Below are 23,008 nucleotides of genomic sequence, written 5' to 3'. Positions count from 1 at the left end.
GGCACAGCGCGGGGCTGAGCCCTTCCCGCATGGCACAGCGCGGGGCTGAGCCCTTCCCGCATGGCACAGCGCGGGGCTGAGCCCTTCCCGCATGGCACAGCGCGGGGCTGAGCCCTTCCCGCATGGCACAGCCTCCGCCGCTCCCGCCGTGGCCATTTTAGCCCCCGCTCGCCCCCGCCGCTGCCGCAGCCCCTCTCCCGCCCCCCGCCGCTTCCCCGCTGTCTCCAGCGGCTGCGGACAGGTCCCGCCCCGGGGCTGGCGTGACGGTGCCGATGCCCACGCGGTGTGACACGGTTCCGCGGGACGTCCGCCGGAGCAGCCCGGTCCCACCGGCTCTGCCCCGCCAGCGGCGGCACCGGGTGGGCGGGCGGGGAACGCAGAGCCCTGAATTGCTGCTCGCAGCTCTGGAGCTGCCCCTGGGCTGCGGGAGCCGAGGGATAGCGTGTGACATTTGAGTCATCCTGATTTTCCTATCCTTGTGTTTCATAAACGAAGGGACGCCTTGCCCTGCTGGGCAACAGGGAAGGGGGCAAACCCGGGATCCCGGAGCCCCTTCCTGGGGCACAGTGCTCCCTGTGTGACTGGGCAGGGTGTTTCCTCTGTGGCTCATTTCACAGCCATTACCAAACACCTCCATCCCTTGTCTTGGACATCCCAGACTCATCCCGGCTGAGGACAGAGACGAAGCACCCAGGGGCTTCCCAATTCTCAAACACGAAAAATTCCCAACCAGAATTCCTTGCTCAGCATAGTCTTCATATCGAAATTAAATACACGCTAGTTAAAGCTCCCATCAGCTCAGACCCTCCATCCAGGCTTAATGCATTTTCTAATAATATCCAAGCGCTTGCCCTGGCTGCTACAGCACAACAGCAGCACCTCTGAAAGGTTTAGGCTGTCCCTTTCTCACCTCCAGCTAAGACCTTCTGAGTGCAGCAGCCCTCCCTTCTATGCTGTGGAGTTGAGCCCACATTCAGGCCATGGCAATGCATAAATTCCCAGGAGAACGGGAGTGTGGCCCCCTCTCAGTGCCTTCCTGGGACAGAGCCGGGAGCACTGGCGGAGCTCAGCCCCGCTGCTGTGGCTGGGGCAGCTCTTGTCCCCTCACCTGCTGCCTGCGCCGTATCTTGTGAAAGGGTCTGCTGTTTGACAGGGCTCTTGGAGGGTTTGGGGACCCTGGAGGGTTTGGAAATCCTGGAGGGTTTGGCAGTCGGTGATCGAATTTCCTCTGTCCCCTCCCTGGAGGCGCAGGGCCCGCTGCCAGCAGGGCGGCCCAGCCCGGCGTGCCCCGGCCCCGGCTCCCGGCACCCGGGGTGCTTCCTGCTGTGTCACACAGCCTGTTTTATATGCTTGCTCCTTCGACAAAAATAAATCTTCGCGTTTGCAGTTTGCTTTAAACTACATCAAGGTGTCAGCTGAACTGACGGCTCCTCTGAGAAACGACCTCAGGAGGTGCTGGCAAATGGCTCTGGGGTGAGCCTGGGATCTCGCCCTGACTCGGGAGGCACCAGGGGCTCCCAGCCCGCGGGGAGGAGACCCCGGCCACCCTCAGCGCTGCCAGGGCCTGGCCCAAACCTCCATCATTGCAGAGACCCTCATTTCTCTCCCGTTTGCACCCAGAGGTCTGTCCTGCAGTGACACCCCTTCAGTCTCCTCCAGGCTTCTCACCTTGGCACAGATCCAGGGATGGCTCCCACGAGCAGCAGCACCACCGGTCCCTCCTCCCTCCTTGATCCCTATTCCACCCCTCCACCAACCTCTTTCCCTTCCCTGGCAGGCTGCACACACCTGACCACAGCCACCTCTGCCCCTCTCTCGAGTCCCCCATCTTGTCCCCCTCTCCTGTCACTCCCTGCAGCAGCCACTGGGGTCCCTCCTGGGGAGTGCAGTGGGGGGGTCCAGGGAGCTCAGCCCCGTCTGCATCCAACCTCCTGCTCACAGAACAGCTCTCCCTTGCTCCTGCCTGAGGCTGGGCCGTGCCACAGATCTTGGCTGGGTCAGACAGTGCTGCCCCAGCCACATCCTGGGTGTGAGATGTGTGAGATGCTTCAGCTCGCCTGCCATGGGATCCTCCCCAGCTCAGGGTGCAGCAGGAGCTTTCCCAGGCACAGGGGATCATCAGGAGCCACTCCACCAGGCTCTGGAAGCACCTGGAGAGGATCTGGGCTGTGCTGCCTCTGTGCAGCTGCCTTCCTCTTCTGGTGCAAACGTAAACAGAGCTGTGTCCTTGTGGCTGTGTCTGACAGATCTCACATGAATCTGGGCTGAGTCCAAATGATCTTATCTGTGGAGAGACTGAGAATCTCCTACTAACAGGCTTTTTTGACTGCTCAAACCAGAGGCAGCCCTGTGGGATGGGGGGAAGAGGGAGTTCAGGGCTGGGCTGAAGTGGAGGAGCCCCTCTCCATCCGTTGCCAGTCGTCCCAGTTTGGTGAGGGCTGCACCTCCCACACACAGGGACACCAACCCACCAAAACCCAGTAAACCCCCTCAGTGGCTGCTGGATCAGCCCCACAGGTCCAGTTTTAGCCAAAATTGTTCACAGCACCTGTGCGTGGCTGTGCTCAAAGGGACAGGCATAGAAAACCATAACCCAAGCAGTGGCCTTCCCTCCCAAAAAGTGCCCATGAATGCTTTTCCTTGTGGATGACTGCTCCAACAGGGAATGGCTGCTGAGATCACCACATTCAGCAAAGTCACACCATCACCTCCTGACACTGCATAGCAAAATCAGAGAAGAATGGGGAAATAAAGGAGAAATCTCACAAAATGCACACAATGGATGCGTGGAGGAGCTGTCCCCACCCCATATACGAGCAAAAGCACTGAGTGCCCCAAGTGCCAGGGAAATCTTCCACTTCCCACTGCATACACCCACCTCCACCTTCTGCCCTTCTTGAGGAGAAGCTCCTCTCCCATTCCCAGTCTGGACCTGAAGTCTGGATCCGTTCTCAGACTGGACCTCCCAGTTCCCACAAGACCGTTTCTCACTCTGATGAGAACATATCAGCTCTATTTTGTGTTTATTGAACATCCTTCCTCAATACAGCATCCTCACTCTGTGGAGGGAGCCTTCCTCCCAGCCCTGGGGCCCACACTGCCACTGTGCCAGGTCATTGCCTGGGGATGGTGTTTCCATCACTTTCCGTGGAGCAGGGATCCCACTGGCACCTCCTGAAGCCACACAGGGCCATGGCAGCTGCTGGAGATGGAGCTGGATCCCAGCCCAGTGCTGGTGCTGGTACCGCCATGGGGAGGGGAGAACCTGAAAGGGTCAGCACAGAGCTGCAGCCCCTCCCTGTGCACGGCCCTGCATCCATCAGGCCCTTTCAGAAGGGCTCAGAGACGAACACAAATTCTCCTTTTACATCAGCAAATGTTTGTCTGGAATAAATCCAAACCAAGCAGAGGTTAACACATTCCTGGGAAATACATTAAAAGTAGCGCGCACCAGTCTTCCTAATGGAGCGTGGTGACGCTCCAGCTCGCCCTGGATCACTCTGATAACCAATGGAAGTCACCGTGGGCTCCACATTAATTTGCTCAGTAACAGGCATTTAGGTTTGATGCATTTACTGGGGAGAGGGAGAGTGGCAGGAATAAGTAATTCATATCCAAACATTTCATCTCCCCCAGCCAACCGGCCCAGCGAGGGAAGGGCGCAGCTTTCAAACCAGTAACTACTTATCACACCTTTCACAGCACAGGAAGCTGCTGGAGTTGTGATAAACATGATCAAACTATTAAAATAAGAAATATCTGGCCGTGTGGTTTCCGGGAAATGGTGCCTCAAACCAGCCACGGCTGCTGCCGGCACAGAGGGAGCTTCAGGGCCTTCTGCAGCCCGGGGCGTGCAGGGTGCAGGGAGGCAGCTCAGAGGGACAGTGTTCCCTTAAAAACTGGCAGCACAACACCCTCCATTTTCAGAAATGCTAATGAGCTGAGCTAACTGCAAACCTGCAGCAGTTATTAATTGCCCAGAGCCTCGCACACCTACGGCCCAGGGAAGGGAGCTGCCGAGCCAGCTCGCCGTGGCAGCGATGCCCAGGCTCTGGCCCGGAGCCTGCAAGCCCACGTTCAAAGACACAACCTGCCGTTTGTGAGAAACCCCGCTGGTTTCATCCACCTTTGTCTGGCTAAAGAGCGAGTCGAGCCCTGGCAGCCGCCCTGCCCCGGAGCCGTGGCCCGGCCCCGCTCCTGCACTGGCTCCCCTGGCTGTCTGTTGAGCCGCACTTCCCCTTTCATAAATCACATTTTGCATTCTGAGCATGCGTCTCCTCTTCCATGCCATTTTTGTTTTCTGATAACCATTAGCTTAATTAATCAAGGGAAACACATCATTTCTGATGGTAGTTTCTGATCCTGAAGCCTGGCATGGCAGGGAAACACTGCCCACCACCCCATCCCTGGGCACCCCCAGGAGCAGGATGGGGTTCACCAGCACCTGCCCCGACACCGCTTCTCCAGCACCCTCAGCAAGTCACCCACAGAGCTCTGGTGACACGTAGCGTTGATTAAAACCCTCTCACCATTCAGCACAGCCATCGGGCAAATGTTGATTTCAATCAGAGTTCACCATTTCCACTTGCCCTGGGTTCACAAACCACAGCTTTGGGGCCTCTGCACAGGCAGGTGAACAGTGCCCAAGTGTCCTTTGGCTCTGGAGCACCAACACCAACCAAAACTGGGCAGCACCCAGCTGTCAGCACTGTCCCTGCCCACGGAGCCACCTCCCCAGTGCCATTCCCACCTCAGCCTGAGCTGCCCCAGAGCAAAGCCTGCAGCTGCAGCAATGTGTCCACAGGCATTGTCCCACTTGGGCACAAGCCTCTTCGTCTGCCCCAGCTGGGAAAATGGCATCCACACAGCCAGTGGTTACTTTTCCACGAATTCAATCCAAACTGCATTGGAAAAAAGCTCCAGCTCAGGCTTAACTGCTGGCAAGGCCTGGGTTGAATGGCACAGGCAGGGGGTCCTGCTGTGACCCACACCTGGCTGATGCTGTCCCACCTTCCCACAGACACCACCCCACCCCCAGCTTTGCAAAGGAACAATGACCAAGATGAGTTTGGAGTGTTTTATAAATGAAATGGCACCTGGGAAGCCTGGGTGGCCCAGAAGTGGCAGCACAAGGGTGTGATTTGTGGGGTGATTTGGGGGGTGATTTGTGCTGTGGGAACAGCACTGCCCCATGGCTGGACAGAGAGACACTGTGACAGCAGGACACAGGGCTGCCCCTCACCCCGTGGCTCAGGAGTCACTGCGGGCCCTACCCTACCCAAACCAATGCAATTTGCTTCTCACAAGCTCGTGGCTCTGGTCCACACACACCAATGCGCCCTCAACAATATTTCAACCAAGACCTTTGCTGGAGGAGACCTCGACTTTGACCAAAAGCCCAAGAGGAGACAGGCTGGCAGCTGAGCCAGTTTTGCTGGCAGCTGAGCCAGTTTTGCCAGCACTGGGTTGGGAGGGTGGCACTGCCCAGGCACTCAGCTCTGTTTGGGGAGGTGACAGGGGGTCACTGGGGGGAACAGAGACTGAGCACTGTGTCTCAGCCACCACGCTGTCAGCCCTCTCACAAAGAATTAGCCCTGCACTGTATTTCCAGTGGCTCCAGCAATGATTAATCTTGTTCAGAGACAGCTGCAGCTTTCTTGGTGGAATTTGGACCATCTTTCTTTCTGGAGACATTCAGCTTCTCACCTAACTGTGACCCTCCCCAGCACTGGGATGACACTGCTGGGATGGCAACCATCACCCATCACCATGCCACCTTCCCAGCCTGTGCTTCCTCAGCTTTCTCAGGTTCCCATCACAGACCTCCCCCAGCCCTGCTGGAGGGGAGCACCACACCTCGGGCTCCTGGGGCCTCGCTGCCCACCCACGACACAGGGTGCCCTCAGCACTGCGGGCACAACACTCTGGGGGTGGAAACTGAATTATATTCAAAATGCTGCACCTCTGAGTAAGTATTTTAACCTGCAGGCACCGGCTCTGGGGCAGCCCAGCTGCAGCCGGCCCAGACAGGGACCTGCCATCCGTACTGCTGTAACAAATGCACTCCAAATCCCGGTAGTTTTTGTAAAGGTTTATAGTCCTTTGCCATGATTGCATGATACATTTCTTCCCCTGTGACACAGCCCTCAGACCAGGATGCGCCGCTGGCAGCTCGCAGCAGCTGGGCTTCGCACTCCGATCTACACTAGCTGCAGAACATCAAATGCACTTTCAACATCTCCATTTAATATTTACATTCAAGCAATTAATAATTGGAAGCTTATAGTTTAGACATTTCTAATAGCAGCAATTTCTATAATAGCTCGTTTAGCTTTAGATAACGATTTTTTTTTGCACATAGAAACACCACATGTGTACAGTATCAAAAAATATATACGGGATGGTCCTGCGGGTCGTGGGGAGGGCAAGGGACCGAGACTAACAAATGCTCAATGGTTAAAAAGGAGAACAGAAAATAGTCGTTTGATATAGTTTATAAGGTGATCTAGGGACTCCATAAATCTAGGCTTTATATTTCATTATATAAATACCTACAAATAAATATATTAGCGTGGCCAGGGAGCGACCAGCTTTCAGCTCAAACAATACATTTCAATAACACCACGTACAAACGGGAGCAAGAATCACTTGACAAGTTAGCACTGTTAAAATATAATACTATAACTCTGAGTAACTGGCGGGTCCCATCCTTGCGTGTCCCATCGCCTGCAGGTCCTGGAGCAGCCCCCAGCTGCGGGGCGGGAGCAGCGGCGAGGTCACCCCCCGTGGCAGGGACGGCCACCGTGCCTGGCCCTGTCCCGGCGTCCCCTCGCTGGAGACGGCGGGCTCGGCCGTCCAGGGGCACGTGGGCTCCGGGGAAGGGGCACCAGTACCTCGGCGGGAGACGGTGGGGCCGGCGGCCCCGGGATGGGCGGGCAGCTCCCACGGGGAGCGGCTGCCGTCCCACCTCACACCGTCACGTACTCCTTGAAGGTCACAGTCAGGCAGTTTGCGGTCACATCTGTGATAATTATATTCCCAAAGAAGGGCTTGAACTCCTGCAGGGACTCGGCCTCCTCCTCTTCCTCCTCCTCTGCGGCCTCCTGGGGCTGCGGAGGCTCCGGGGCCGGTTCCTCAGCCGGCGGCGGTGGCGGCAGCTCCGGCTTCACCTCCGCCAGGGCCAGCTCGCCCTCCGCCCGCGGCTTCACGCAGCGCAAGTCTATGGGCTCGTCCAGGTCCGAGTCCAGCAGGATGACCTCGGGCTGGGCGGGCGGCTCGGGGGCCGGGGGGCTGAGGCAGGTGGGGGCGCTGATGCTGCGGGAGGTCAGGCGCTTCTTGCCTGGCTCCCGCTCGGCGTGCGGCTCCGACAGGCAGCGCTTCCGCGAGCTGCCGCTGGACAGGTTCAGTCCCATGGAGGAAGGGCTGTGCTCGCACACCGGACTCAAGGACCAGGGCACAAGGTCCGGCTTGGTAGTGAGCTGCAAGGGCTGCTCCGCCGGAGGAAGGGGCAGCTCCTTGGCCAAGGGAGTCTTTTGGGGACCTTCCTCCAGCTCCGCAGGGGGCTGCCGGCTCTCGCCCTCCGCTTTGCTCACGGCATTGCTGCCCACCACCCTGTCCTCCCCTGGCTTCCTCCAAGCCTCCACCTTCTCCTCCCCACCCTTCTTAGGAGTCCTCTCCTCCGCAGCCCGCTTCCGGGGAGCCTCCCCAGACTTGATCTTCACCGCCTGCATGCCGTTCTCCATGTACTTGCTCATCACAATCACAATGCGCCCATTCTTGTTTTTGTTCTTGACGATCTTCATCTTTCCCCCAAGGCCATTGCTGGCCACCCTGTCCCGGGGGGGAGGCCCAGTACCGCTGGACAGGTTCTTCTCAGCTCCATTTTTGCTCTCTGCCGTGAGGTTCTTGACTGGGCCCAGCAAGTTTTTGGCTGGGCCGTGAGCCCACTTGTCTGGGTGGGCGACCAGGGGGGCCTTGTTATTGTCCAAGCAGGCCTGGCCCTGCGGCTCTTTGCTGCTGGGCTGGTAATGGGGCTCGTACATCTTGGGGTCGGGCTGGTAGTGGTGGTGCTTCTTGCTGTTCAGCTGGTAGTAATACTTCCCTTTGCTGTGGGACTGGTGCTTCATGCCGCTCTCCTTGCCGTTGGGCTGGTACTGGTGGTGTTTCTTGCTGTTGAGCTCATACTGGTGCTGCTGGCTCTTGCCAGAGGAGCCGAGGTCCAGCTTGGGCCTGGTGTCCACGGCCGGCTCCTGCAGCCCCGTGAGGATGTTGGAGCGGCGGGCGAAGGACGGAAGCTGCAAGGCAAAACCGAGAGCCGCGGTCAGGCGGGGCTGGAGAGCCCTGCCAGGGGCTGCTGGCTGCCGGGTGCCAGAGCTCCGGCAGGTGCCGAGGGCTCCGGCAGAGCCCCCGCCCCTCCGGCAGCTCTCCTTACAGGATGCTGCATCCCGGGGCACCGCGTCCTCGAGCAGGCGGCCCCAGCCCACTCCAACTTAGAGGCTGTGCATTGCTCCAGATTAATGAAGCAATGAAAAGAAGAAAAGCCCCCTTCAATCAGCTGTCTGGGAACGGGGGCCGAGCGGGACCGCGGCTGCCGAGCCCGCGAGCAGCCTGCTAATGCCAGCCGGGCACGGGCACGGTGGGTCTACAGCCCAGAGGGGAGGGAAGGGGGGCCGGGGCACCCGCTGAGCTCAGCGCTGGGGGTCCCCGGGGCATTGCGAGGCGCCCGGGCTGCGCGCAGGCTCATCCTCAGCATGATGAAACCCGCTGCAAGCGGCTCCCAGGGGACCGCCCGCGGGGGTTGGGGCTGGGCGCCCGCGCGTTACCTGCACGACCAGCGGCTTCGGCTTGGGCCCCCGTTTGCGGTATCCCATCAGCTGCTCCTGCCGCTCCCTGCGGGAACACAGCGTCACGGTGAGCCCGAGGGCGGCACACGGAGCCCCGGAGCCACCCCCACTCCCCGCACGGCAGCTCCCGCGGTGGCAGTGACCCTACGCGGGCGCAGGGAGGGGGCAGCGGGAGGGGACGGGGGCCCGCAGGTGGCAGCGGGCCGGGGCATCCTGTGGAAGCAGCAGGCGCCTTCCCCGCTGCTGCCTCCCCGCTGTGGGGAGGGGCTGAAGTTCACAGTTTGCGCCAAAACACTCCAGGAAATAAATGCGCGGAAAGAGAAAAAAAAAATTAAAAAGGCTTAAAAAAAAAAAAAAAAGGCAAAAAGAAAAAAAAAAAAAAAAAGCCGAAGCCCGTCCAAGCGCAGCAGCAGCAGCAGCGCCGCCTCCTCGAGTCGCGGCATCGAATCCCGGGAAGAAGGAGCGTGAGGCGCGGCGTGGGGGGGTCACGGCGCGGGGGGGACCGCGGCGTGGGGGACCTTGACCCGTAGGCGTCGCCCGGTGGCCCCGCACCGCCCGCCCCGCCGGGGCCGCGCCCCCCCGGCCCGGCCCGGCCCGCGCCCGCCCCCGCCGCGGCCCCCGGCTCCGTGACGCATCTGCAATTGCGGGAGCGGCGCGGAGCGAGGGTCCCGCCGCCCCTCCCGCATCCCCCAACCTTGGCCGCTCACCTGTTCTGGAAGGCGATGAGCAGCCGGGGGTCCAGGATGTTCTCCTCAGGCTCCCACGTGTTATATCTTGGAGAGGAGAGGAGAGCGGCCGTCACGGCGGGGCCCTGCCGGCGGGGCCGGGGTCCCGGGCAGAGCCACCCCGCAGCACCGGGCCCGACGGGAGCAGGGTGTGGGGCCGGGGTCCCGGGGAGGGGGATGGGCGGGGGGGGGGCCGCGGGGACGGTACTGTTTATTTAGCGCAGTTATTATTCCGGAGGAATTCCAGGCATGTCATGATGAAATTTTCCAAATCCCCTTTCCCGGACCCAGGAAAGCGGCCGCGGGGCGGAGGAGGGACCCGGCCGCCGCGTCCCGGACCCCCCCGCGCCCCCCCGCCCGCACTGTCATGCAAACCCCGAACGCTCCGCAGCGGCCGCGCTCGCTCCGGTGCCGGTGCTGCCCCCGCCTCGGCAGCGGCTCTCGGGGCTGCGGGGCGACGCGGACGATTTTTGCGGTTATTCCCCCTTTCTCCCCCCTTCCTGCCCCCCCCTCCCCGCTCAGTTCTGCAATATGGAGCCCGACTCCCGAGGAGGGAAAGGGGGAAGGAGCCATTTTCTGGTGCACATCAGCCGCCGCCTGCTCGGCTCCCGCCGCCGTCACCGCCGGGCCCCGCCGCCGCCTCTCGCCGCCCGCTCGCCGCCCCGGCCGGGGCCCTTCCCAGAGCCCCATCCCCGGCCCCATCCCCGCCCGGTGCCGGTACTCACTTGGGCGACCATCCCCTCCATTTCACCAGGTACTCGACTCTGCCCTGAGCGGCGCGGGAGGCAAAGACACGGCGTCAGCGGGAACCGCCACCCCCGGCGCCCCCGGGCCCCGCCGCCCCCCGCCGCCGCCGCCCCCCGCACCTTTCGGATCCGCTTCTTCTCGATGCTCTCCACCGCGAAGACGTGCTCGCCCACCGCCGGCAGCTCCATCCCGCAGCCGGGAGGGGCCGGGCCGGGCCGCGCTGCAGCCGAGCTGGGCTCGGGCTCCGGCAGCTCCCGCCGCCGGCCCGACAGACACTGAGCGGCGGCACCGCAACCGTGCAAATCCCGGAGCGAGACGTCAGGGAGGCGGCGCCTCCCGGGCCCGGCTGCCCGTCAGCGGCGGGGCCGGGGGATTGGCGCAGCCCTGCCGGGGAGCGAGGCGGGGAGGGGGCGGGCGGGGGCCGGGCACGGCGGCGCGGGGAGGGGGGCGCGGGCAGCCCGGCTCCCGCCCCACGCGTGACTCAGCACGGCCCCACGGGGCTGCCGGGGGGTGGCACAGCCCGCGGGGCAGGTGCGCGAGCCGCGTCCCGGGGGGAGAGGGGTCGGGCGGAGGGTCCGACCGGGGAATGCGCGGCAGGACGAACGCTCGGGAGGGCTCCACGCCGCGCCACGTCGCGCGGTGCCCCGGGCTCGGGGAACGGCGGCGCCCACCCCCGGCATGGCCCGGGCCGCCGCCGCCGGCCGTGGGGCCCGAGCCCTCCGGGGAAGCCCCGGCCGCGCTGGCCGACGGGTCCCTGCGGCCGTGGGGCGCCGGTCCGGGGACGGCCAGCGGTGGCGGCAGCGGGCCCGGGCCCGGGGCAGGTGGCGGCGCTTTCCCCGCCCGGTGCCGGAAGCCGCGCACGGCGGCCGGGCCGTTCGGGGAGCCCGGTGCGGGCGGCTCCGCGCACTCCGTGCTCGTGGAGCGGCTGGCGGGGAGCACACGCGTGTCCGCGGCTGCCAGCGGGGCCACACCGCCGCTCCCCGCGCCGCTCAGGGAAGCGTGGCGGTACCGGAGAGGGAGGCACCTTCCCCCGGACAGGTGGAGCGGGGCCGGACACCGTCCCGGTGTGAGCCCCGTGCAGCCCCCACCGCGCGGGCCGGCAGCTCCGGGCCTCCCGCCGCCGCTACGGGAGCGCCCCGGGCACCGCAGCCCCGGCCCGGACGGCGGGGCCGCGGGCACGCCTGGGGAGCGAGGAGCCCCCGACCCCTCCCGGTTGCTCGGCTCCTGGGCTCGGTCCTCGCAGGTGCCCGGCTCTGGCCCGGGCCGGAGCTCCGGAGGAACCGGAGCCTTCGCGCCCGCTGACAGCGGGGCGGTCCCTGGGGCTGGCGTGGGGTCTCGGTGCCACCGTCCCCCTTGTTCCCCCGGGCTCTGCCGGCCGCGGCGGCCCCGCCGGGCCTCGGACGGGGCGATCGATCCCCGCGGGGTTCCCGGCAACTTTCGCCGGGAGCGGCGGGGCTGAGCTCTAACGGCACCGGGGCCCGGAGCGGCTCCCGTGCCGGGGTCGGGCAGCGCCCCCGGCCCCCGGGACGTCCCTCGCTGCCCCGGCTCGGTGCCACCCCGGCCCGCGGGTTCGCCCGGTGGCCGCGGCCCCGGCCAGCATCAACCCGCGTCCTCGGGGCCCTGCCCGGGCCCGGCGGCACCGGAGGGGGACACACCAGGAGGCACCGCTGAATGTCACCGCGCCGCAGCCCCTAACAAAGACGCAGCCGCCGCGATCGCAGAGCCGAGCCAATAAAAAGCAAACTGATATTACAATTTTGATTTCCCTGGAGGGCCGAAGGGGCTTAATGTAAGAATTATTATCCATTGTGAACAGCAGCCCAAGGAAAACACACACAGGAAGATTTAATTTTTTTTTTTTTTAACTTAGCGGTTTTCCTAAGAAACATACATTCATTGAAATTTATGCCAGCGGAGTTTGTTAACCCTCCCCTTTGACATTTCCAGCTTCTCCTGTTGCCAGAGGAGACAAACCGCTAATGCTCGCAATAAAACGAAATGCCCAGGGACGAGCAGGGTTTGGTGCGCTTCCTCCCCAGCCTGGGTAAGCTGCAGAGCACGTCCAGCTCCGGATCCCGCCCGGCTGGGAGAGCTCTGCTCTCCCCAGGACTCAGTCGGGAATTGGCGGTGAGGAAGGCAGAGTTTGACTGGCTGCATATATAAAATATAAATTAAAAAAAATTAAATGTATGACCAGACATCCTTGGCATCTTTTAGAACCTGTCTCAGGAGCAATACAAGAGACTGTTGATGAAATATGATTTTTGTATATATATACAAAAGTGAAACAACACTGAAAACCAATGTTAAAAGCATTTTAATCACTGCCTGGCCCCTGGCTCCCATGCTCAGCGGCAGCTCCCGTCCTTCGGGTTCCTGTAGGATCTTCATCTGCTTTCTGTTATGGGGCTGATTGCACATGATTCACAATAATGATGGTAATGGGGGTGATTTTCTGTCTCTTACCTTGCTCAGGCAGCAGCAGTTCATGAACTGATACATCTGTCTCTTTGTCAGGCCCAAAGAGGACACCTTATTTGAACCACATAAAACAGCCTAAATAAGGAAAGTGGGAAGCATTTCCAACTGTTGCCTCTAGCTGCCTGGCTGGGGCATATCACAGGGATGAGACAGGGAAAAGGGATTCCAAGCTAAAGGAGCAGGAGCCAAGTGCTGCCTTTAAAGCCAGGAGAGGAGCGGGTTGGCCCCGGGCAGCTCCTTGCTGGTGGATCAGGCAGGTACGAGGCACAGACACATTCCTGCCCTTCACCACGCACCTGGCCAAAACCTCAGGTTGCTCTGTCTCTGCCCAGCATCAGCAGTCGGTGCTGCTGCTCTCAGAGGAGGACTCAGTCCCAGGGGAGGGGGTGGGGGCTGCAGCCCCCGTGTGCCTGATCCCCGGTGGGGCCGCTGGGGTGCAGCTGGGAGACAAAACCTCGAACAGGCAGAGGCAGATGGGCTTCCCACAGGTGCTGGGAACCACACCGAGGTGATTTCCTCTCCAATACTTGCTGGCCATGTTCCCTCCATGCACCCAGAGCTGATGTCTGTCTGTGGTTAGTCTTTCCATCATTATTTATAAAGTTCTTAGCCCAGAGCCAGCGCCAGCTCGGTGGCAGTGCCTTGCCTGGGGTGGGTGCTGCCCTCCAGAAGATGCTCCTCTTCCCCTCGCCCCAGCAGCTCCTGCAGCCCCGCTCCGTGTTTGCCATCAAGCAGCACTGATTGCACATGCCATCATTTCTGATGCTGCTCATTAGTCTGTATCATTATTAGCAATTCAAACCAGCAATTCTTTTCCAGCTGTAATCCCCCAGCTCCACGGCTGCGGTTTGGGTGCTCACCCCTTCCTCCCCTCTGCCCCAGCAAGGCTGGGGGTTCCTGCTCTCTCTGCAAAGCCAGGAGCACGCCGGGCTGAGCACCAAATAATCACAGAAAGTTGATTCATGAATAGTTACAGCGTTTCCTTCAAGGCCACTCTCACGAGGGGCCAGGCACCGACTTTGCCATGTCCTTGGAGCAGGGGGGAGGGCACTGGCCCCATTCATCCCTACCTGGCCGCCTGCAACCTTGGCCAGCTGGGCTCCTCCTGGCTCCTCCAGGATTTGCCCTTCTGCTTTTGTCAGCTCTGCCTTGCACTGGAAGTTGTGGCCAGTCTGAAAAACGGATTATGACACAGCCCTTGCTGAGGTCAACACGGCGCTGGAGAAAGACAAGAAAAGGATGAAGTAGGTAGGCTTGGAAAAAGAGACAACAAAACCAGCAAATCCACAAAAACCTGAACCCACCCACCCAATCAATAGGATGCCATGAAGTACATGTGAACAATGAAACCCTGTTCCAGGTTGCCAAGGCAAATCTGTCAATAGAGTATTGAACAAGCAAATCTGACTTGCAATTATTGTCTCCTTCTAAATACAGGCTGCCCCTCTGCCTTGCAGCTCAGCCCCGGTGCTGCTGTGGGGAAGCTCAGTGACTGCTGGCTCAGAATGGTGAGGGAAGAGTCAAGCCTGGCAGCTGGGCTGGAATTTACTCCAACAAATGCACCAAAACCCCCCGAGCATCCCCACCACCTTCACTGCAGCAGCTGAAGTGACACGTTCCCTGCCCCCAGTGTAACAGGCAGCAGCAAAAAACACTTTGGGAAACTGTTCACCCTCTAAAGCTCTCAGTGAAGCACTCAGTGCCACGAAGCACACTCGGGCATCCTCAGACACCGAGCGCCCAGCGTTTTGTGATGCTTAGGAAAGCAGCACAAGGAGCTCCAGCACTGAGGGCTGGGGCTCTCAGTGTGGTGGCCTTAAAATCCAGCACAGCAGCAAGGTCTGGAGCTGCCACCACCCACCCAGAGGCAGCAGCAGTGGGAAAATCCAGCGGCAAAACCACCATGAACTGGGTCATCACGTGGAAATGGAAATGGCTTCACAGTGCATGGCTGCTGCTGCTGCTGCACTCGGGGCCACGCTAGGTGAACTCCTTTCTCTGGTGCTGCCTCCAGCACGAGCCAGAGGAGGTTGTGAGCAGAATCCTCAGGAAGGAGGCACTTGCAGGAGCACACAGGGTGCTTGCACAGCAGTTTAACAGAGCCCAGCAGAGCAGTTTCTGTGGAGCTGCTGGCACAGCGGGCACGGGGCAGTGATACCCAGAGCAGCTGCTTTGGGAGCATGCCTGGGCTCCCCTCACCAGTGGAGCTCACCAGGGATGAGGCAGCCCCAGAGGAAGGAGACAGCCCTGCTCTGCAGAGCTGCAGCCAGCACGGGCAGGGAGGGCAGCACCCAGAGCAGGCTCCCAGGTTACTCTGTCCCTGGGCACTTGGCTGAGAATAACCCCCCTTCCCCAGGGCTCTTTTCTGCCCTGCCTTCCCCCCACAGCCTCAGCCATGGGTGCCAGTGAGGGAGCCTCCAAGACCATCTGTCTTTAATCTTCTTAGAGCCATGCAAGGGAGAAATTCAGAGGGAAGAGGCACTGGAGTCCCTCTGTCCCTGGCTGTGACAGCACAGGGCTCTCAGCATGCAGCTGGGGGAGCAGGTCCTGCCTGCCCCGCACCCTCAGAGCAGTGCAAGCTGCCCAAGACAGCAGGCAGAGCACGCTGGGAAGCACTCCCACCCCCTGGAGCACAGGGAGATGGAGCCCCTTCCCCAGGCATTGCAGGAGCCTGGTACCCCCCTCAGCCCTGTCCTGCCCTGCACCTTCCTCACCATCCTCAAATCAGCCCTGGAAAGGCCTGTCCTTGGAGCTCTCCCCCCCTCTCACCGCCTGAGCTGGTGCTGTTCCTTGGCAGCCGTGGGTAATTATGGGATTTTCTCCACCAGAACGGGTCTGTGTGTGTCCCCAGCACGGCTGCAGCCAGCAGCAGAAACTCCTCAGGTGCTCCATGGCTGCATGGCTGCTCCTCCTGCTGAGCCTGCAGGCCCCCAGTGCCCCTTGTCCCTCAGGGCAGGAGCTGGGCAGAGCCCAGCAAAGGGGATTTCAGCCCCCAGAGCCCCAGCAGTGCAGCCCAGCTCCTCACCTCACACATCTCCTGTCTCCCAGCCACACAGGCAAAGCTTCCCAGGATGGACAAGCCTCCAAAAGGCCTTCCCTGGCTGCAGGGGACACTGGGCTGCTCATGCCAAGCTACTTAAGCACAGAGATTGATCGATTGATTGATTGATTGATTGATCCATTGATATGCTAAGATTGCAGTGAGGACAGTTGCAGCCCTCTCCTGCTGGGACCTGTGGTACTCTGAGCCTTTCTGCCTGTGCTCTGCTCCCACAGCTGCTTGTGCAGCACCTGGCACTGCCAGGGCTGGGACCAGCTCCCCTGGCAGAGCAGTCTGATGCCACGTTGTGCTGATCTGAAGTGCCCCCTGGCAGAGTGACAACGAGAGGGGTGGTGGCCCACAGGCAGAGCTGGTAATGCCTGCTCGGGGCTGGGGAGCTGTGGGAAGGGCAGCAGTGAGGGAGGGCCTTGTCAGCACATGTCCTGCCTCATGCCCCAGGCACGGCACACGGCAGAGCTGGCACGGGCCAAATCACCCAGCACAGCAGAGAGCGCTGGGCTGAGCCTGTGGGCACTGCAGGGGCTGCCCTGGGGACAGAGACCCTCGGGCTCTGGGCTTGTGACACCCCCAGGGCCACCCCCTGGGATGGGGGGTCGTGGGTGGTGGCACCAGGAGCTGTGGCTGCTGCAGAGCAGCTGGGGTGGGCACTGGGCTGGGCTGTGGGGAGCTGTGGGGAGCTGTGGGGGCTGTGGGGGGCTGTGGGGGGCTGTGGGGGGCTGTTTGGGCTGGGCTGTGAGCCGGGTCTGTCCTTTACATGAATGGCTGCGGGATCCTTGCTCGGAAGCGAGCTGGGAGCTGCCAGGTTGGGTTGGGCAGCTTTGCTCTGGACAGACTGTGCAGCCTCAGAGCTGCGAGTGCTGCTGACCGGGAACGAGCAGCTCCGGCCGCTGCCGGTGCCCGGTGCCCACCCAAAGCACCGTGTGCCAGAGGCGCTCCGGGCTCCCGGGGCTCCCGGGCGAGCCCCGCAGCGCTCAGGGCTGTGTCAGAGGGGAGGAAGCGCTCGGCTCTGCGGTCAGGCGCTCTCCACCCCTGCACCTGAGCCGAGGCTCAGCTCCCTCCCCTCCGCCTTCCTTCCGCCCGCCCCGGCAGCTTCTGCTGAGCCCTGGCTGCGAGGCAGCTCCAGCAGCCCAGGCTGCCCCGGCTCCTCATCCCCTCAGAGGATTAAACGGAGTATTTCTGTTCCCAAGGGTTCCGGAAGGGTTTCCTGTCGCGCTGTCCACGTGTTGTGCTGTCCCTGGATCTCCGTGCCCCAAAGCTGCTTAGTCCGACCCCAGCGGAGCTGCACTAAACCCGCCGGGAGATGGGTGCCCTGCCCGGGGGGAGGTGGGTGCCCTGCCCGGGGGGAGGTGGGTGCCCTGCCCGGGGGGAGGTGGGTGCCCTGCCCGGGGGGAGATGGGTGCCCTGCCCGGGGGGAGGTGGGTGCCCTGCCCGGGGGGAGGTGGGTGCCCTGCCCGGGGGGAGGTGGGTGCTCTGCCCGGGGGGAGGTGGGTGCCCTGCCCGGGGGGAGATGGGTGCCCTGCCCGGGGGGAGATGGGTGCCCTGCCCGGGGGGAGGTGGGTGCCCTGCCCGGGGAAAGGAAGCTCTTGGTCTCTGCAGGGCAGGACCTCAATCCAAGGCCCTGTGGGGGCTGCTCCGTGGCCCTGCTCCTGCTGATCAGGGCCTTGGGCACTGATGCTGTGATTGCGGTGATCCAGCACCCGCACCCAGCAGAGCCCAGCCCACTCTGCCAGTGCAGAAGGCTCAGCCTTGGGCCTGCAGGACATTTCCATGGCCTGTGAATTCCTCTAACCCCGAGGCTGATGATGTGTGAGCCCCTGGCAGGTGTGCTGGAGGGGCAGAGCAGGCCCTGGGCAGTGGCTGAGCTCACCCCGGGTTTGTGTGGCTGGGAGCAGCCCCAGGTGCTGAGTGAGCACAACTGGGAGACACAACTGGGCTCTGACTGGTTAGACTGGCTCCTCCAACCTCTGCCCTTCCTTGCACTGCTGCATTTGGTTAAATAGAGCCAACCCTTTGGTGAGGGACTCCAAGGCTCCCGGGGTCCTGCACTGCTCCTGCCTGGCACGGCGGTGCCATCCCACAGTGACGCTGTCCCGGGCTCCATGCCTGACCCTTGTGCAGAGTGTTCAGCTGAAGGCACTGCAGCCAGCCCTGCAATCCACCCGTGGGAGATGGCTGCTGAGCAGGGCTGGGGGCTGCTCCTTGGGAAGCTGCAGCCCATCTTCCTTTTCACTTCCCCTTCTCTCAGGCGGCTGCGTGTGCCCTGGGCAGCTATTTTTAGGCTGCTGCTCGCTGTCTGCTTTCCCCCGGGGATGCTGAGAGCAGGTTCTGGGAACTCCAGCTGTCTCTTGGGCAGCACGAGGGATGCTGTGCCTCCTGAGCTGGCTCCTTCACTGCCCAGCACATGCCCTGGCTCTGCCACCCCCCTGCAGCCGCCCTGGCACTGGGCGCGAGGCTGGGGTGCCTGTCCCAGGGGTTCCCATCCCAGGGGTGCCCATCCCAGTGGTGCTGGCACTGCTGAGGGAGCAGGGAGGTTTCCTGTGCCAGGCTGATGCTGGTGTTGTGCCCAGGCAGCCGGGATTGCAGTTCTCACTGATTCAAGGGGCTCTGCACGGCTGCCCGAGCTGGGGGTGGCTGGGGCACCTTCCCGGCGGCAGGGCCAGCCCCGGGGAGGCTCCAGCCCCGCGTTCCCAAAGCCATGTTTGGGCTGTGGCTGCAGCAGGGCCATAAAAGGCAGCGTGGGGAGGGCGCTGGCGCCGGGCCCGCGGCATCTCCGTGTGCTAGAGCATCCCGGGAGCGGCTACCGGCAACTGGGGCTGGGCCATCCCGTGGGCAGCGGGCTCTGGCTCTCCCCTGCCCATCGCTGCCCAGCCCGTGCCCCACTGGCCCTCGGAAAGGGCCAGGCAGCCCCTGCCCCCCTGAGCAGAGCCCACCCCACCAGCCGTGGGTGCTCGGGGGCACCGGCTGGTCCTGCTGGGCACGGCCAGGGCTCGCCCGGCCCGGGGGGCACCAGCTGGTCCTTCTGGGCATGGCCAGGGCTCGCCCGGCCCGGGGGGCACCGGCTGGTCCTGCTGGGCACGGCCAGGGCTCTCCCGGCCCGGGGGGCACCGGCTGGTCCTGCTGGGCACGGCCAGGGCTCGCCCGGCCCGGGGGCACGGCCGGCTCCACCCCAGGGCTGTCCCGGGGCCGGGGGTGCAGAGCCGCCTCTCTCCAGTGTCACCCCCGGGCAGTGGCGGTGGCACCGCGTGGCACGGGGAGGTGCTGCGGTGCCAGGACCAGAGAGACTGGCAGGGCTGCGAGCACCGAAAGGAAATCCAGGCTGAAGCTGCAGATCCCTCCTTGGGGGTGCTCGGGGGCTCTGGAGGGGCGGGATGGGGCGGCAGGAGTCCGGCAGAGGGGAAGCAGCAGAGCCGATCCACAGCCGTGCAGAGAGGGGCAGGGAGCAGACCTGTCACACTGGGTGGCTGATTCACGGGCACAGCCCGAGCTCTGCGCCGGGTGGGTGTGAGCCAGCCGGGAGGAATGCGAGGAACACAAACAGCGAGGAGGAAGGGCGATTCCCCAGGTGTCAGGGTGGGCACCACTGAGCCGCAGGGCAAAATGTGAAGGCTGGAAAGCTGGGGCCAAGTGTTGGGACAGGGTGGGAGGGCTGTCCCCAGATTACACCCTAAGGGTTCTGAGCTGGGTGGGCACAGGCTGGCAGGCTCTCCTGGGACAGGGAGCTGGGGCAGGAGGGCTGCAGGGCCCCTGGGCTGTGCTGAGAGGAGCCCTGGCAGTAGCTGTGCCCTCCCTGAGCCCTGGCAGTAGCTGTGCCCTCCCTGAGCCCTGGCAGTAGCTATGCCCTTCCCAAGCTGTGGCCCCTGCACTCAGCTCCTGTCCCAGCACACCCAGCAGCTTCCCTGCTCCTGCTGCAATTTCCAAGGCAGTTTTGGCAATGCAGGTGTGTAGCACTGAGCCCAGTGCAGCCATTTCAGACAAAGCAAAGTAAATCTCCTTTAATGGCACCTCCCCACCCCCTGGGCCGCTGCCACGGGGTCTGGGGGCTCAGCCCTGGGCCCAGCAGGTGCCTGTGCCCGTCCTGTCCCCTGTGCCACAGGGGATGCAGGGCTGATTCATCTCCTGCTTACGTACTTTCACTCTGCTCGTTCCCTGCCCGAGCAGCTAAATTAAGCCGAGCAACAATGGGCCATCGATTATCCCATTACATTTCCATCGGGCCCGGCTTCCCAGCGGCTGCTGGAGGGTGGCACACGTGGCCTGGTGCAAAGAGCTCCTGCCAGGCTCTGCTCCTGTCCCCGGTGTCCCCAGACCCACGGCCCCACTCTGGCCACTGCACAGGACGAGGTGGCAGAACCCAGGTGCCAGCACTGATGCACCTGCACAGGGAATGGTCCTTTGTCAGGGGAACCTCCCCATCCCAAGGGCTCTCGGGAACCACCCCAGCTCTGCTGAGGTCAGGGCTTGCTCCAGCCATTTGCACAGACCAGGGGGCTGTGTCCTCTCTGTCCCTCACTTTCCACAGGCCTCTATCCCCTCCCTGATTGTCCCTTTCTGCCGGTGTCACCTATTCCAGCCCTGCTTGTTCTGAGGCTTTCTATGATCCAAAAGCTGTCAAGCAATCTCTCAGGAGCAGAGAGATTGACCCGTGTGGAGCCTCCTCGGTGCCCCGCAGTGCCACTGTCCCGGCAGGGCTCTGCCCCAGAGCTCCGTGGTGCCTGTGCGCATCCCGGAGCTCATCCTGGAGCTCGGAGCCTCCCCCCCAGCCGCAGCTGCCTGGAGAGGGGCAGGGCCAGGCCGTGGGACAGCGCTAGGCATCCCGGGGTGACCCGGGCGGTGCCACGGGGGGTGGCAGCCCAGGGAGGGCCCCGCTCTGCTCCCTGCATGGGCTGGCTCTGCCGCCCACTCCCCGCTCTCGGAGGGCTCAGGAGCCGCTCAGGAGCTGAGGGTGACGCTGCTGTGTCTGCACGGGGATGCGCCGGCAGATCCTACCTGCGTCAGCAGCTGAATTCCCTGCTCTCATTCCCGCTCCGGCAGCGCCTTAACCCTTTCCTGCCAGCCTGAGCACGGGCTCCGTGCAGCCGCAGCCAGGGTGGCTGTGACCCCCGGCTGTGGCTCCCACACCTGCCGGCGGGCAGGCAGCTCCCCGGCTGTGTGCCCTGGTGGATGCCCCGGCTCTCCTGGCACCCTTTCCCAGCCCGTCCTGGCCCATCCCGGCCGGGTGGTGCTGCCGTGGCTGCCCGGGAGCACGGGATGTGCCCAGCCCGTGCTGCTCCCGGCCCCCGGGATGTGCCCAGCCCGTGCTGATCTGCTCCCGACCCCCGGGGAGGGGCGGCAGCGCTTTCCCGGTGCTCCCGCTGCTGTGGGCACCGGCACGGGGCACTTTGATCACCTCGGCAGAGGGCCTGAAGGCCAGCTGCTCTTGGGGCTGTTTGCAGGGACTCCAGCCACTGCTGCAAGCTTTTCACTGCCCACCCTCACCTGCAATGTGTGGAAATCGAGCTCCTGAAACCAGGAGCCGGCTGCTGGAGAGATTTCGGCCGGGCAGCCCCTCCTGGCAGCAGCCTTGAGCAGCAGGAGCAGCACCAAAGCTCTCTGCCTTCATCACAGCACCAAAGCTCTCTGCCTTCATCACAGCACCAAAGCTCTCTGCCTTCATCACAGCTCCAAAGCTCTCTGCCTTCATCACAGCACAGGCTCTGCCCAGAGCTGAGGGCTCGGGGTCAGGCAGGGGTGGGGGTCACCGTGCCGGGTGTTTGCCGTGTCCCTGGGCTCTGGGACAGCCCCGTTCTCCCCTGCAGAAAGCTCTGGAGAGCAGAGAGGACTTTGGCACATCCCCATCACTCCGCACCTCCCCGGCCGCCTCTGCCCCCGCCAAGCCCCGGCTCAGACAGAAGAAGCTGAACTTGTTTGTGGTTTCTGAAAGACAAACCCGAGCCAAACAAAATCAAAAATCCCAGGAAGAGTCCTTGGGCTGCTCCTTCTGCTGCTGCTTTGCCACATGGAGCAGGAGCTTCGGCAGGGCCTGAGCTTGCTGAACTCAGAGGGACGTGGCTAAGGGGCACTGGGGGGCTGGAGGCTGCCAAAGAGCTCCTCAGGGTTGGCAAAGGCGCCGCTCAAAGTCTGGCTGGCACCAGGTGCCCTTGCTGGGATGCCTGAGCTGTGTCCGTGCTCACCCCTGTGGTTTTGGGAAGGACTGGCTGTGGGGCTGAGCCACGTGCAGCTGCAGCAGGGCTCTCCCCACCCGTGCAGCAGCAGCAGGGCTCTCCCCACCCGTGCAGCAGCAGCAGGGCTCTCCCCACCCCTGCAGCTGCAGCAGGGCTCTCCCCACCCGTGCAGCAGCAACAGGGCTCTCCCCACCCGTGCAGCAGCAGCAGGGCTCTCCCCACCCGTGCAGCAGCAACAGGGCTCTCCCCACCCCTGCAGCTGCAGCAGGGCTCTCCCCACCCGCTGGCTGCCCCAGGGTGGGCAGCTCCAGCCTCAGCCCCACGGCGAGTCCGGGCTGGCACTGCTGGCACAGCTCCCGCTGGGCACTGCCGGGGCTGCCCCAGCCTCTGCTTTTCCTCCAGAGCCCCGAAAGCTCTTGGTGAGCTGTGTTTGTGTTTGAAGGAGCCCAGGAAAGGGCTACAGAGCCCGGAGCGCCGCGCTCGGTGCCCGGGGCAGGAGGAGCCCTGAGCTCCAGCCGGCCGGGTCTGTTTTCATGGCCCAAGCAGAGCGACCCGGGATTAATCAGCCAGCCCGGGAGGACAGGCTGGGTTTGAAATTCTTTAGTGCTTGCAATAACTCAGGTGAGTCTCTCTGTTCCTGTGAGCTGTAATTTTTCATTTGACAGGCAGTGTCCTGGGACAAAAGAGCCAAACAGCCACATCCAAACACACCCAGCCCTGGGATGTGGCACCAGGCCCCTCCACCTGGCCCTGCCCCACTCCCAGGTGACAATTTCCCCAGTGCAGCCAGCTCCAGGGAAAGTTTGGCCACACCTGTGTGGTCAGGGCTCAATGCCAAGGACACACGATGCTGACCCATTGACCCCCTCCCGTGGGACAGCTCGGGGCCCTGCCAGCCTCGGGACCCCGTGTGTCCCTCTGTCCCCCTGTCCTGGGCCCAGCCCAGTCTCCATTTGGAGGTGTGTGCTGTGCTCTGTTTCCCTCTCCCCG

At 62.9% G+C, this 23,008-nt stretch overlaps 1 protein-coding gene and 1 long non-coding RNA gene across 2 annotated transcripts; one reads left to right on the top strand and one right to left on the bottom strand.

Moving 5' to 3' along the window:
• Positions 1-6,076: 6,076 nt before the first annotated feature.
• CBX4 (chromobox 4) lies at positions 6,077-10,634 on the bottom strand. The gene is made up of 5 exons (XM_059864269.1): positions 10,435-10,634; positions 10,294-10,337; positions 9,551-9,616; positions 8,823-8,889; positions 6,077-8,294 (listed from the first exon to the last, which is right to left on the bottom strand). Exons 1-5 carry the CDS (start codon positions 10,501-10,503, stop codon positions 6,969-6,971), a joined length of 1,572 nt encoding a protein of 523 aa, XP_059720252.1. The 5' UTR covers positions 10,504-10,634; the 3' UTR covers positions 6,077-6,968.
• A 117-nt stretch (positions 10,635-10,751) lies between these two features.
• Positions 10,752-12,511, top strand: LOC132336764 (uncharacterized). The gene is made up of 2 exons (XR_009488945.1): positions 10,752-10,846; positions 12,263-12,511. It is a non-coding gene; the product is annotated as an uncharacterized LOC132336764 (long non-coding RNA).
• Positions 12,512-23,008: the final 10,497 nt, after the last annotated feature.

This window comes from Haemorhous mexicanus, chromosome 20, assembly GCF_027477595.1.
Source record: "Haemorhous mexicanus isolate bHaeMex1 chromosome 20, bHaeMex1.pri, whole genome shotgun sequence".
Lineage (NCBI taxonomy): Eukaryota > Metazoa > Chordata > Aves > Passeriformes > Fringillidae > Haemorhous > Haemorhous mexicanus.
The sequence above is the reverse complement of the archived record's forward strand: the minus strand, read 5'-3'. Positions and strand labels throughout refer to the sequence as shown.